Source organism: Diuraphis noxia, unplaced genomic scaffold, assembly GCF_037042655.1.
Source record: "Diuraphis noxia isolate RWA-SAM2 unplaced genomic scaffold, SU_Dnox_SAM2 contig0004, whole genome shotgun sequence".
Lineage (NCBI taxonomy): Eukaryota > Metazoa > Arthropoda > Insecta > Hemiptera > Aphididae > Diuraphis > Diuraphis noxia.
The window spans coordinates 65,016,062-65,028,423 of NW_028301714.1; the positions used below are offsets into that span (position 1 = coordinate 65,016,062).

The 12,362-nt window shown below is 27.8% G+C and overlaps 2 protein-coding genes across 4 annotated transcripts in view; one reads left to right on the top strand and one right to left on the bottom strand.

Moving 5' to 3' along the window:
* Positions 1-49: 49 nt before the first annotated feature.
* The window catches only part of norpA (no receptor potential A), a 55,359-nt gene continuing 43,046 nt past the window's right edge, over positions 50-12,362 (bottom strand). For 2 of the 3 annotated variants that reach the window (XM_089225713.1, XM_089225712.1), the window contains exons 5-22: positions 11,823-11,902; positions 11,601-11,736; positions 11,438-11,538; positions 10,838-11,004; positions 8,691-8,901; positions 8,514-8,607; positions 7,769-7,933; positions 7,516-7,704; positions 6,763-6,916; positions 6,535-6,692; positions 5,374-5,745; positions 5,023-5,227; positions 1,509-1,700; positions 1,089-1,269; positions 805-1,008; positions 564-729; positions 389-469; positions 50-324 (exon numbers count right to left, since the gene is read on the bottom strand). In XM_089225713.1, coding sequence (XP_089081839.1) covers positions 247-324; positions 389-469; positions 564-729; positions 805-1,008; positions 1,089-1,269; positions 1,509-1,700; positions 5,023-5,227; positions 5,374-5,745; positions 6,535-6,692; positions 6,763-6,916; positions 7,516-7,704; positions 7,769-7,933; positions 8,514-8,607; positions 8,691-8,901; positions 10,838-11,004; positions 11,438-11,538; positions 11,601-11,736; positions 11,823-11,902 — 2,934 coding nt within the window. In that variant the 3' untranslated portion in view covers positions 50-246. The remainder of the gene's footprint in view (positions 325-388; positions 470-563; positions 730-804; positions 1,009-1,088; positions 1,270-1,508; positions 1,701-5,022; positions 5,228-5,373; positions 5,746-6,534; positions 6,693-6,762; positions 6,917-7,515; positions 7,705-7,768; positions 7,934-8,513; positions 8,608-8,690; positions 8,902-10,837; positions 11,005-11,437; positions 11,539-11,600; positions 11,737-11,822; positions 11,903-12,362) is intronic. The other variant, XM_089225714.1, reaches the window with a different exon arrangement.
* On the top strand, positions 9,173-10,270 carry LOC149056361 (heterogeneous nuclear ribonucleoprotein A1-like). Its single transcript, XM_089225608.1, has one exon. The coding sequence runs from the start codon at positions 9,173-9,175 to the stop codon at positions 10,166-10,168; it is 996 nt and encodes a 331-aa protein (XP_089081734.1). The 3' UTR covers positions 10,169-10,270.

The window sequence follows — 12,362 nt, forward strand, 5'->3', positions numbered from 1 at the left end:
GTCAGAAAGGATTGACTAGGTTGACCTTTTAAAAATATTGTACATTACACTGGATCTACTGTAATGTTTATTAATACTAGACAATAATATAGTTAATAAATTATAATTATTTTAGTAACTATGTGAAAAATGTATGAACAATTTAATCTATTATAAATCATAATAAAATGGGCATGCACGATAGCCATAGCAACGACATGCGAGTCATTATTCGTTACATTGTTGTTGCGGCATCATACGAAAAACTCAGTCTTGTTGCTCAACTCGTACTCGATCTCCTCGTTCTTGTACATCTCCAAAAGCTAAAACGTACAGATCGAATATCTATGATTATATGAAAAAACAACAACAATAAGTCGAGTTTAAACCAGGTGATATCAAAACATACATTGTTTATCTCTTTAATTAACTCTTGCTTTTGCTTCTCATGTTTTGCCTGCAACTTATCCTTGTCTTTAGCTTGTTTAATCTGCAATAATTGATTTTTCGCATAATATTGACAATAAAATGTATAGACATTTGCTTTGTTTTTTTTTATGGAAAATTAAGCCAAATATTTTTACCTGAGCATGTTTCCTCTCGTCCATGAATTTTTTAGTATTGTTTTGTTTCTTTTCTCTTAATCGTCTGTCCTTATCGCCTTTAGTTTTTAATGTCTTATCGTTCATCACTTCTTTCATCACTTCCACTGATATTTTTGCCTGTCTGGTGTTCATCTCTTTCAAATCTCTGTAAGCAGTAAAGTGTCCAAGAATTTTTATTATAATGTCTGTGTAGTACCACTGTGAGTCAGTTGAATCATACTTTTCGTGACGAACTTCTAACTGCTTCATTTGTGCAGCTTGGAGGTTCTCCATAAGTTTTATAAGGGCATCCTGCTGTTCAGTAGCTTGCTGTTTTTGTAACGCCCATTTCTCTCGCCTGTGACGTTCAACCATTTCAGACCACTGAGTCATTTGTTCAGTCACCAATTTTTTAACACCACCATCGTTGATCACTTCAGTTTTGCTAAAATATATTAGGTATGATGTTAAAAATGATGAAATAAAAAAAACTCTTCTAATTTAATGTTACAATTTGTCACTCACTCTTTGCCTTTAACGGCTTTTTCCACAGATGTACATTGTTGTTTTTGTATAGCAGACTTTTCCTTAGCTTGTCGCTTGCGTAAAGCCTCTAATTCTTTTTCTTGCTTTCGTCTTGCTTTTTGAAACCCTTTGTCATTTCTCAGGTACTCGAGGTTTATATTTTCGAATTTCAGTTCTTCATCTATAACAGAATAGTATTATTGGAGTGTAAATATTTTAAACTAAAATAGGTTGAGATGGTTCAATTATGTTATGACATAGGAGATATTATACAGAAGCAGTGAGAAAAGGCTATAAAAATGAATGTAGAAGAAAAGATCATCTGGATCATTTGGCCGATCAACTGTAGTTTGAAATTTAGAAGGAGCAAAGGACTAAAATAATAATAAGAAAATATTTTAAGTTTTAACAATAAATTACCTTTCTTTGGTTCATCAGACTTTTTGTTTTTGCTCCCCTTTTTACCAGTCTTTTCGCCTTCTCCAGCATTACCAGCTAAAATATCTTTGGTGTTTATATCGGTTTCTTCAATACCCATTGCCTTCATTTGTTGTGCACGCTTTTCTTGAGCAGACAAAAATGCTCTTGGATCAGATAAAGCAGCCATGAAATCTAAAATTACATTAGCATTACTATTGTAATAATAGACTTATACATAACTACAATTACAATAAAACGTTAAGTGGTTCCTAATAATTAATAACATTAACATTAATAATAACACTAATAACATTCAATATTAAACATTATAATGACAGCATTTATCGTACGATAAAGAACTGTAAATACTAATTCAAATTTGAAAGAAAAAAGTATATATGAAATGTTAAACTCAAATGATGAAAGTCAATATGAATAATAAGCATATTCGCTATCTAATTGACCGAAGAACAATTGATTTTTCGAAGTATACCTCAAAAAAGAGGTAAATACTAAATAGTATGTTATACAGGGTGTCCCAAAGAGATCTGACATTCTGACAAATGAAATAACTTTTGTTATAATCAATATTTTTTAAAAATTTCTTTTAAATATAATCCATAGACACTTGCGCTACATTTTTAGAATACATTTTTTATTTTTTATTTTTTAATACTGAAAATAAAAAATTTAAAAATTGATAAATTTTTTTTTCGAAATATTCAATATAGCCAATTTGTAAATCTGATTTTTAGAAATCAATATTTTCGTTTGGTAAATTATAGTAATTTATAGTTTATACATCACATATTATTAAAATAAATACAATAAAAAAATAATTAGATTTTAACATGCACTTATTTAAAAATGTTCTTATAAAATATTTAAAAAAAACTTTATTATTATTTGAAATTGCAAGGTTTCTAACATAAACTAGATCGTAATTTACTTAACGAAAATATTAAAAAAATTGTAAAAAATCAGCCATTTGACTTAAATAAGTGTTTTTACCATATACATTTTTCTAAAAATCAGATTTACAAATTGGCTATATTGAATATTTCGAAAAAAAAATTATCAATTTTTAAATTTTTTATTTTCAGTATTAAAAAATAAAAAATAAAAAATGTATTCTAAAAATGTAGCGCAAGTGTCTATGGATTATATTTAAAAGAAATTTTTAAAAAATATTGATTAGAACAAGTTATTTCATTTGTCAGAATGTCAGATCTCTTTCGGACACCCTGTATATCTATTACATATTTTCTATAACATTATGTAAATAATTTGAAAGATTTATCACCTTTAAATATTTTAATCAAAAACATTAAAATATCTGTATAATATTAGATGATAATTTGTCAAAAATAAACTTTCAAACTAAAACGTATGAATAGTTGATGGACTAAAACTTAAAATTAAAAAAAATAGGAACAAATTAAAACAAGGAATCAACTTATTATTGTAGCGTTTAAAATTGATCTGATTAAATAGTTAAAATAAATTATTATTTAATTATTATAGTACCAAAATACATTATCTACTGATTAAATACATAAACTTGGTAATAAAATTAAAAACATAATACATTAAAATAAGGTATTAGTTTAATTTTAAAACATGCAAAAATATTTGATGTTATTAACATTTAAATCATTATTATAAACATATTTAATGAATTTGTATATAGGAAATTGTCACCTAAAAACTGTAGTTCTCATTTTGGAATGATAACACTAACAATGGACTTAGATATTTAAGTCGGGTAGAATAATTATGATTTGGAACTGCAATGTTATCCTAAATATTATTTATAAATAAACAAATATTAAATAAAGGGATTTTAAAAAAGCTCTGTAACTACAGCTTTGGCTTAAAGACTTTTACAACGAATATAAATTTGCAAGACTCCGTTGCTTAGAAAAAATGTTAGGACTAGACTTAATCTAATTTTTTTTATCGACGTCATGCGTCAAGTAAAGATTAATTTGAAAAAAAATATCGAAAATTATTAGACGATCACAAGAACATAATGAGGTGAAACGCTATCAAAATGTCTAGGTATATATTCTCTGGTTTGCTGGAAAAACCTCGAAGCGTTGCCAAAAAAATCGAAAATTTGATGAAATTTTTAAAGTCGCATTAAAGTCTCTACTCTTTATGGTTGCGGTGCATTGAATTCAAATTATTAAAAATTCGTTTAATGAAAGGGAAAAAGCAAGGTACACATCGGATATTCTCGTAAATCACTTCAATATAAAATACAATATACATAAAAGATACTTAGAAGCACTCAATATTAAAAAATAGAATAATAATTAATAGAATCAATTTTAGATTTTAAAATTTGTAAAAACTTGTAAAAATTTCCTACCGGTTAATCCGTCTGACACTTGACAGTATATAAGAGCGTCTTTATTTTTGTATAATATATACTAGGTATAATTTCAACACGACGATTGTTACGCGCTTTCGCAAAAACGTGGCCAACTGCTACCTACGATTTCAACAGCAGCACTAACAGGAACTTCTTGGTTTTGGAAATCATTTTAACATAATATGTTTATGTTATATATTACATGAGCGGCGGAGGGAAAGTTACGTGTAATATTTTTTATAATTCATTTAATAATTATAATAATGTACCTAACTTATCGTAATAATAATAATTGGTGAAAGAGTGGTGGTGACTGGTGATGGTGGTAGTTGGGTGTACAGACGTGCAGTTTCTAAACGGCTTTGCTAAATTATTATATTATGGCCATCCCCACCGGCCAACGGTATCGCGGAACAGGTTTTCAAAGTACCTACTAAAGACTAATACAATTATCGGTGTCGCATTCAGTATCTACTACTACCTAATTCTCGGCTGTGATATAGTTGCTGCTTACTACACAAATTTTTTTTTTTCATTCATGATAAACTGCAATTCGTTTGCAGCGTCATTCCACGAAAATAATGATACGACAGTTAGATTATAAATATTAATAGACTTCAACAGTGGCGCCGAAGTCCTAGAAATCTATTGGTGCGAAAAATATTTCAAAAGGCCCAGAATATCGGCAAAAATGGCATACCGTGTAGAGGAAAGTGGTCAATATGTCTCATATAGACCGCTTCAGTCCTATCCTACATTTTCAAAATATTAGGGCTAAGGTCTGATATTAATATAGGGTTCGGTGACATTGGACTTTAAAAGTCATACTATTTTGAACTAATTTGCACGTAGCCCATTCTATAGTTTATAATTTATACTATATCTTTATACTATACTATGGTACGAATTCCCTTTTTAAAAATATTTATTATATTTCTCGGAAATCGATTTACCTATTCAGACAAATTTTTTATTTTATTTTTGTAGGCCATTTAGGTACAATATTAAGTAGCTATTAATATATGTAGAATGTAATATATTTGTATAGTAATATAGTAACTATTTTTAAAATTGTAAGTATTAAAATTATTCTTGTAAAGGAAAAAAATTTATATTTCAATAAATTATTTAACGCACCTTCAAAACCGTCAGGAACATAAATTTTCAATTCAATGTTACAGAATAACATAGGAAGAGCCATTGGGAAATTGGCTTCTGATCTTAATGATATATGCCTATAGCCGGCTTGTAGACCATCTAGAGGTAAAATTCTTTGTCCCAATAGTTTTCCATTTTCTTCATATACACCAATTCTCAAAACTGCTAAATCTGGTAACACTACCTAAAGTACAATATTAAAAAAAATTATAAAAATTAATATAATATTTACACATGATCATCAGACATTTTAAACAAAAATATGATTTTAAAATTTCAAAACTATGTATTAGATTATTTATGCAAATATGATAAAAAAATTCAAATTACCTTTCTAAACAAAAATGGTTCTTCATTGTATACCGGATTCAAACCATTGCTAGGTACCATTCGCGTCCGGAATTCTTTACGAATAGTATCTGTAGGAAGGCCATACATATCAACTTCAACGTAAGTACCAACCTTCTTATCAGACAAAAATTGTCCAGCAATCACTTGAACCGAACACTGGGCAGCAATCACCCCATCCACAGGAGATTCTGCAAATGGGTCAAAGCTTCGATCTGCTCTGCGCATGAAATCTGGTTTCAATAAGTATCCACAGTTACCGTTGTATTCAAATTTTCCCTGATTAAGCTGCATAGGCAAGTCAGCAGTTTGAAAATTTAACGATACCATTTGACAACCCGCATTCCAAAAAACCTAAAAAATAACATTATATTAATATTTATTTGGTTATTTTAAAATAATAAGTTCAAAAATAACAAGAAATAAACATATAAAAATACTTACACAAACACAATTACACAAGGTTAAATAAAATTTAAAGACCACAGAACAAAAAATATATTGCAAAGAAAAAGTAGGGTCATTTTTAGCTATTCGCATGAGACGGATAATAGGAGAGTTATTGAGGTAATTAGAAGGTGATTGGGGAATGTAGAAAGGGACAGTGCAGCGAGTGGTGTGGGACAGGATTCAGAAATTAATTAAGATAAGAAAAAAGGAGAATCAATTTTGGTAGAAAGAAGATTGGAAAGGAAGGATATATTAAACACATGACGACGGTCAGCTAATGAAGAAATATTCAGGGCACGTAGAACAGGTGAGTAATCATGAGGTGGGTGAGGGATATAAGTCTATAAGCCACAATGCGAAGGAGTTTTACAATGAAGAGGTTCAATAGAGGCAATAGCACATGCAGTGGATGAGTCCCAGAGAACGGAGCCATATTCAAACAAGGGACGAACCAGAGCACAGTATAGGGCTTTGATAGCTTGTTGGTGAAACAAGTTGAAAACCCAAAAGAGGAGCGAAGGATAAAGCCAAGTATCTTGTACACCCTACAACAAATGATTTCAATGTGTTTAGTTGGGGAAAATACGCAAGTAAACGTAAAATCAAGGTCTCGAATAGAGTCACTAGAAGGCTTAATAGGAATATTATGAACAATGAAGGGAAAATTAAAATGATAAAAAATTTTAATTTTACTTGTGGCATATAGTTTGAAGAATCAGCACGGGTTCCTTTTGGATATATACGGCTCATCTGTCTTTTATTGTAGTTTACAAATTCAATTGCCTGAGATTTCAGATACCCAAGTCCAGTGTTTTCAGCAAAAGAACTCATGTTATGATGAATATTCTTTTCTATAAAAATAAAAAATGTTTATATACAACAGTTTTTAAATAAAAACACTACATTATTTATCAAACTTACTTTCAGCTACATCAAAACCCTGAAACTTGATAGGCTGAGCATAATTAACCATTGAAGATAACCACGGATGAACATTTGTAGTTGATCCAGTATATTGAATTGGTGGTGGAGCCTCGGCGCCTTCAGTACCTGTTCCTACATCAGGTACTTCAACCTTGTGTTTGAAAAATAGTAGTTAAAAATAATGTAATATAATATGCAAATTAAATAATAATGTTTGGTAAATGGTAAAATATGCAACTTGCATATTTGCCTTAAGCCCTTAAATGTTATATCCCATTTATTAATTGATAATCAGAAAAGGGAAATAATCTGTTTGTGTTTACCTATAATAAAAAAAAAATTAAATAGGTGGATGGAATAAGTTCAGCATTAAATTAACATATTTCTATAATACATTCCTATCAAAACCCCACACAGTCAAACAATCTAAAGTTGTTAGTGACATATAATGTTAAGACAAATGGTAAAAAACCCCAATGACGGGCAATTTCAATACTTCTCAGACATACTGTCTGTCTGAATAGACGCTTTTTAAGATCTTATAAATTACATACAAGAACAATTTAAACCTACTTAATTATGAGTTAAATATTTTATAAGTCCAGTAGTATTTTGTGATAAAATATATATGATTATGATCATCAAAGACTTTTATAAGTTATAACTAATAAGAAATAAGTACTAATAATAATAATAATAATAACAACAACAATAATAATAGGTAGATAATACCCAATATTCTTAAATTACCTTTTTTTCTTCAGGTGGATTTGAAGTCACTGCAGTTGCATCCTCTTTTTCTTCATCTTCAATGACAAACTGACCTTTTCTAAACAGCTCTAACTCACTTTTTTCAACTTCTGGCTTTAATCGTTTATTTTTAATCATGATTTTTCTTTTAAGTAATGATGGGGGAGGTAATGGCACTCCTGGATCACACTTAAAAATAAAATATTATATAAAAAAAGATTAATAAGCATTAAAATAACAATTATTAACTTACTGGAAAATCAGGTAAGCATTCTCTCATTAATAAATCTCCAAGAATTTCATCACAATATTTGGCAAGTTTGTATTGTTGACTTTTGCAACAATGATTTTCAAATGATAAAATAATTGGAAAGTCAGATGTTACAAATGCCGTGTCTCGAATAGCATAAATTACATCCTAAATTTAACAAAATACTTTTAAACAACTAAAATAAAGTGGTTCTAAATATAATATAAAATAATGTTCAAAAGAAGCTTATCACTATTGATTTAACTTTTATTGAAACATAGAAGTCAAATTATTCTCAGAGGAAAACAAAAACAATCAAACAAAATTAAACTCTTAAAAATTTGAGTCTGGAGAAACAAGAAATTAAAACAATTATTCAGTATATTTTAACAAGACATCCTATATAAGTTATTTATTGAATACAATACTACACTAAGCTGTTATTTTTACTAACTTTGTAAAATAAAAAAACCATCTACACATTTTTGGAAATTATTTTAGAGTTTAGATAAAAAAAAATTATTGTAATACTAATTTTAATAATTTTAAAAATCTACATTTTGAAATTTTAATTTGCTTGGCTTATTTTTTTATTTACATTGATTTGAATATAGCCATAACTAATATAATCATAATACATATTAAAATTAGAACATATTGAGTTCTAATGGTTAACATTGTTTAGAGAATTATATGCTCAATCTGGGAAATAAACATAATGTCACATTGATAAAAATATGAGCCATACCTTAAATAGAATATCTGTACACATGGCTTTCCCATGAGTAATAATCGGTTCTTCTTCTTCGCCTTTACCATCCCAACAATCGAGTTCAACACATCTATAGATTTTCAAGGTAGGTGTTAAAAGTTAAAATTTAATTTAATTAAAATAAAAACTTAAATTTTATAGAAATAGGCTCACCTGCATCCAGCTAAAAGTGTTTGACGATACATTTCAACACTAGACTTGCCACCAAATTGTCGTCCAGACAAATATGTATTATGAGATGAGTTAATATAATAATGGGCTAAAGGTTGATCCATATCCATGTAGAATTCTAATCGATCCAAAAACACTGGAGCATTTTCATCAGACATTAAATATCTAATAAGACCTTCTTTTGATAATTGCTCTAAAAAAATTATTATTATTTGTATACTGGCCTGAATTAAATAGTAAGTATTTATCCATGCTGTATGTAACCATGTAAACACCATAATTAAAACTTAAAATACTTTATGGATTATATAGCATTATGTAGTAGTACAAATCAGAATATGGATTCTGATTTAGATCTCAAAACATTTGGCGACAATTTCGTATATAAATATTACAGAACACTCAGTAAATGTCCACATAATTTAAGTAAATATTATGAAAAAAATTCAATATTTGTGCACCAAATGGTGACCAATGAAACTGAAACTCAATTTGTGGTTGGTCAAAAAGATATACATGACCGTTTGGTTCAACTGGGCTACAAAGGATGTAACACCGATATATTTTCAATAAGCACTCAACACCTCTATAACTATATAGTAATAGTTGTTGTTGGTAACCTGACTAAATACAATAGTGACCAGAGAAGATTTTCACAGACAATTGTTTTAGACCGTAATTCTAATAATGAATATATAATAAAAAATGACAAACTTTTCTATTTAGATCACAGAGCACAACTCAATATAGACAATGATAAAGTAATAACTTGCACAAGAAAATTAAGAAATAAAACATATAATAGAAAAATGCATTTAGTGAGTCAGTATGATAAAATGGTATATCCACCAAGAAGTAATCAGTTATTTGTATCTGGTATACCAGCCGACACAAATCCTCAGGACTTGAGTCAATTTTTTGAACAATATGGTCAATTATATAGCTTGAGAATCATGACAAGAAATGTGAACTACGGTTTTGTAACATATGCTACACCAGAATCTGCGCAGGCAGTATTACAAAATCGTCCGATAACATATCCAGATAAAACTGGAGTCTGGTTAGTAGTCAAAGAGAAGAAGAAGTCATTCCAATTCAAGGATAATAAATTTCTTCCAAACAGCCATCAATTGTTTGTAGGCGATATTCCAGTTAATGTGACTTCTGATGAATTGAAACAATTTTTCAGTACGTGGGGTTTAGTAGTGAATGCACACATTATAAATACAGAGAAAAGCTTGGAACCTACTACAGAAATTGTACCAGGATTTGTGACATTCATGACAGCTGAGAGTGCGAAAGAAGTGTTAAATAATCAACCGATTATGTTTCCCGATCAGAATGGTGTAGAACTAAAGGTAATGGAAAAAATGAGCAAAGCACAGAGAAAGAAAAGTATTGACCATGAGGAATTTGAAAATAATTTGAATGATGATAGATTATTATTTGTATGTCTTTAAATAACTTGATCAATGTCACACAATCTGATATTTCTAAATCATAAAATATTCATGAAAATAAATGCCTTATATTTTTTCCAGTTAAAATATTTCATTCTTTGAAAATGCATCCTATTGATTAAAATATATTTCAAATAGCAATTTCCATGTAACCATGAATAATACCTTAATTTTTGATCTGTCATATATTACCGCAATGAATGTCATTAAAATTATTTAGAATTTTTTTTTTGTGAATTTATTTATTTTTTAAAAAATTAATTTAATAATGCCAAAATATTTTGCAATACAGTAAAAAAATTTTATAAAATAGTAATTGTAATAATAATAATAATAAAAAAATAATTCTTTGTAATAAAAATATAAACCAACAGCTGACTTGACTTTAATTTTAAAGTTAGATAGTAATAAATTACATTCTAAATAAGTCCTCTGATTGAATATTATGTAAGTAATAAATTATTGCAGAGGTTTCCTACTGTAAGTCATGATCATATTTTTAATCAGATGCTTACAGTTTTGAAATACACGCATGTGTATATATATATGTTGTGTGTTGACAGTGTTTATTAAACATTATCCAAAATGGGTGGTACCATGGACAATTTGGGAATTTCTGAACTATTGTGAAAATATTTAAATAAAATATTAACTAAAAAAATTCCTTACTTTCATTCTTCACCTCTTCAGATGGTTCATAGTCATTGATAATTTCAATTGCTCTCTTTTCATCATACAAAGGGTATAAAATTTCATTTAAACGAGGATCGCGTTGTTTCTCATTTAGGAATGTGATAAACTGATCCAAACTGATATTTTCAGCTTTTCCTTGAGTTCTAAAAAATAATGACAATATATCAGAGATGGAAAGTATATAAACAAAAATATTTAAAATTTAAATTAAATTGTTTTTTTTTTTTTAAATATTTATTTAGTAAAACGTGTATTTGATAGAAAATCTCTTTGACACCTTATTTCAGATCCTCAATTAATCTGATGTAACATGACACTTTTATAAGGAGCTTCTTATGAATATAACTGAATTTATGTTAACTATATTATTACATTCTATCACAAAAATACAAAAGACAAATTTATATTTGAGTTCCTTTTAGTTTTTAAGCTTAAAATTGTATATCATATAAAAATGTTGTATAATTTTACATCAATTTATTGAAATGGAAATTGAAAATTACCAAGGAAAGACGCAACAATATTTTGTTTATATTGACACTGCAGAAATAATTTTTTAAGTAATTAATTACTTACATTGACTGGAAAAGTTCTTCAATATCATTTCTAGGGCATATCTTGTGATAAAGTTCATAGAATTTATCAAATGTGAAATCAGACGGCTCAATAGTATCATTCTAAGATATTAATAACATTAATACAAATATAATTTATTTTATTATTATTCAATCTACTATACTTTTCCACTAGGCAAGTTGAGATCAGCCAGACACTGGTAAACCATTTTTTCAGTTTTACCTGAAGCAAATGTTCTAGCAATTACTTTTACAGGAACTTTACCTTTTGGATCCACCAACATGCCTAATCGCATCCAACTATAACATATTAATATTAACACAGAATTAGCTTATTTCATAACGCATATTTTATGTTATATAATTAATAGATAAAATAAACTCACTGTTTCATAAGATTTGTTCGTACACAAACATTATTCATTTTGTTATTATGCGTAATCTTACGAAGACCTTCTTGCCATTGCTTTAAGAAAATATAAACAAATAATAAGGAATTAGGTTTTGTAGTTATTTAAAAAGACTTATTGTGCAATATTTTTAATATCTATAACTTAATAACAATTTTAAACTATTTAATTAGTAATAATTAATAACAATATTATCTATAAACAAGTTAGTTTACAAAGTTAGAAACCAATTATCTACACTACACAAACATTTTTTAAATTAATTTTTGTTAAAAGTATAGTTTTATTATTTTTTTTTTTAACAAAAACTTTAAATTACATGATTATAAATTGATTTTTAAATTGACAATTATGAATTTATAAATCATAAACCATTAGATTAATGTTTGAATAAAATAACCAATAATTTAACTTTCTGTTATGGTTTTAGACACTTTTTATATAATGTAAGAACTAAGAATTACATAATATAGACAATAATTAGTGATAAATTTATTTCAAATGTAGTATGAACTA

What these genes read in the sequence shown, in the direction of transcription:
- LOC149056361 (XM_089225608.1), top strand. Translation starts at nt 9,173, where the DNA reads ATGGTGACCAATGAAACTGAAACTCAATTTGTGGTTGGTCAAAAAGAT.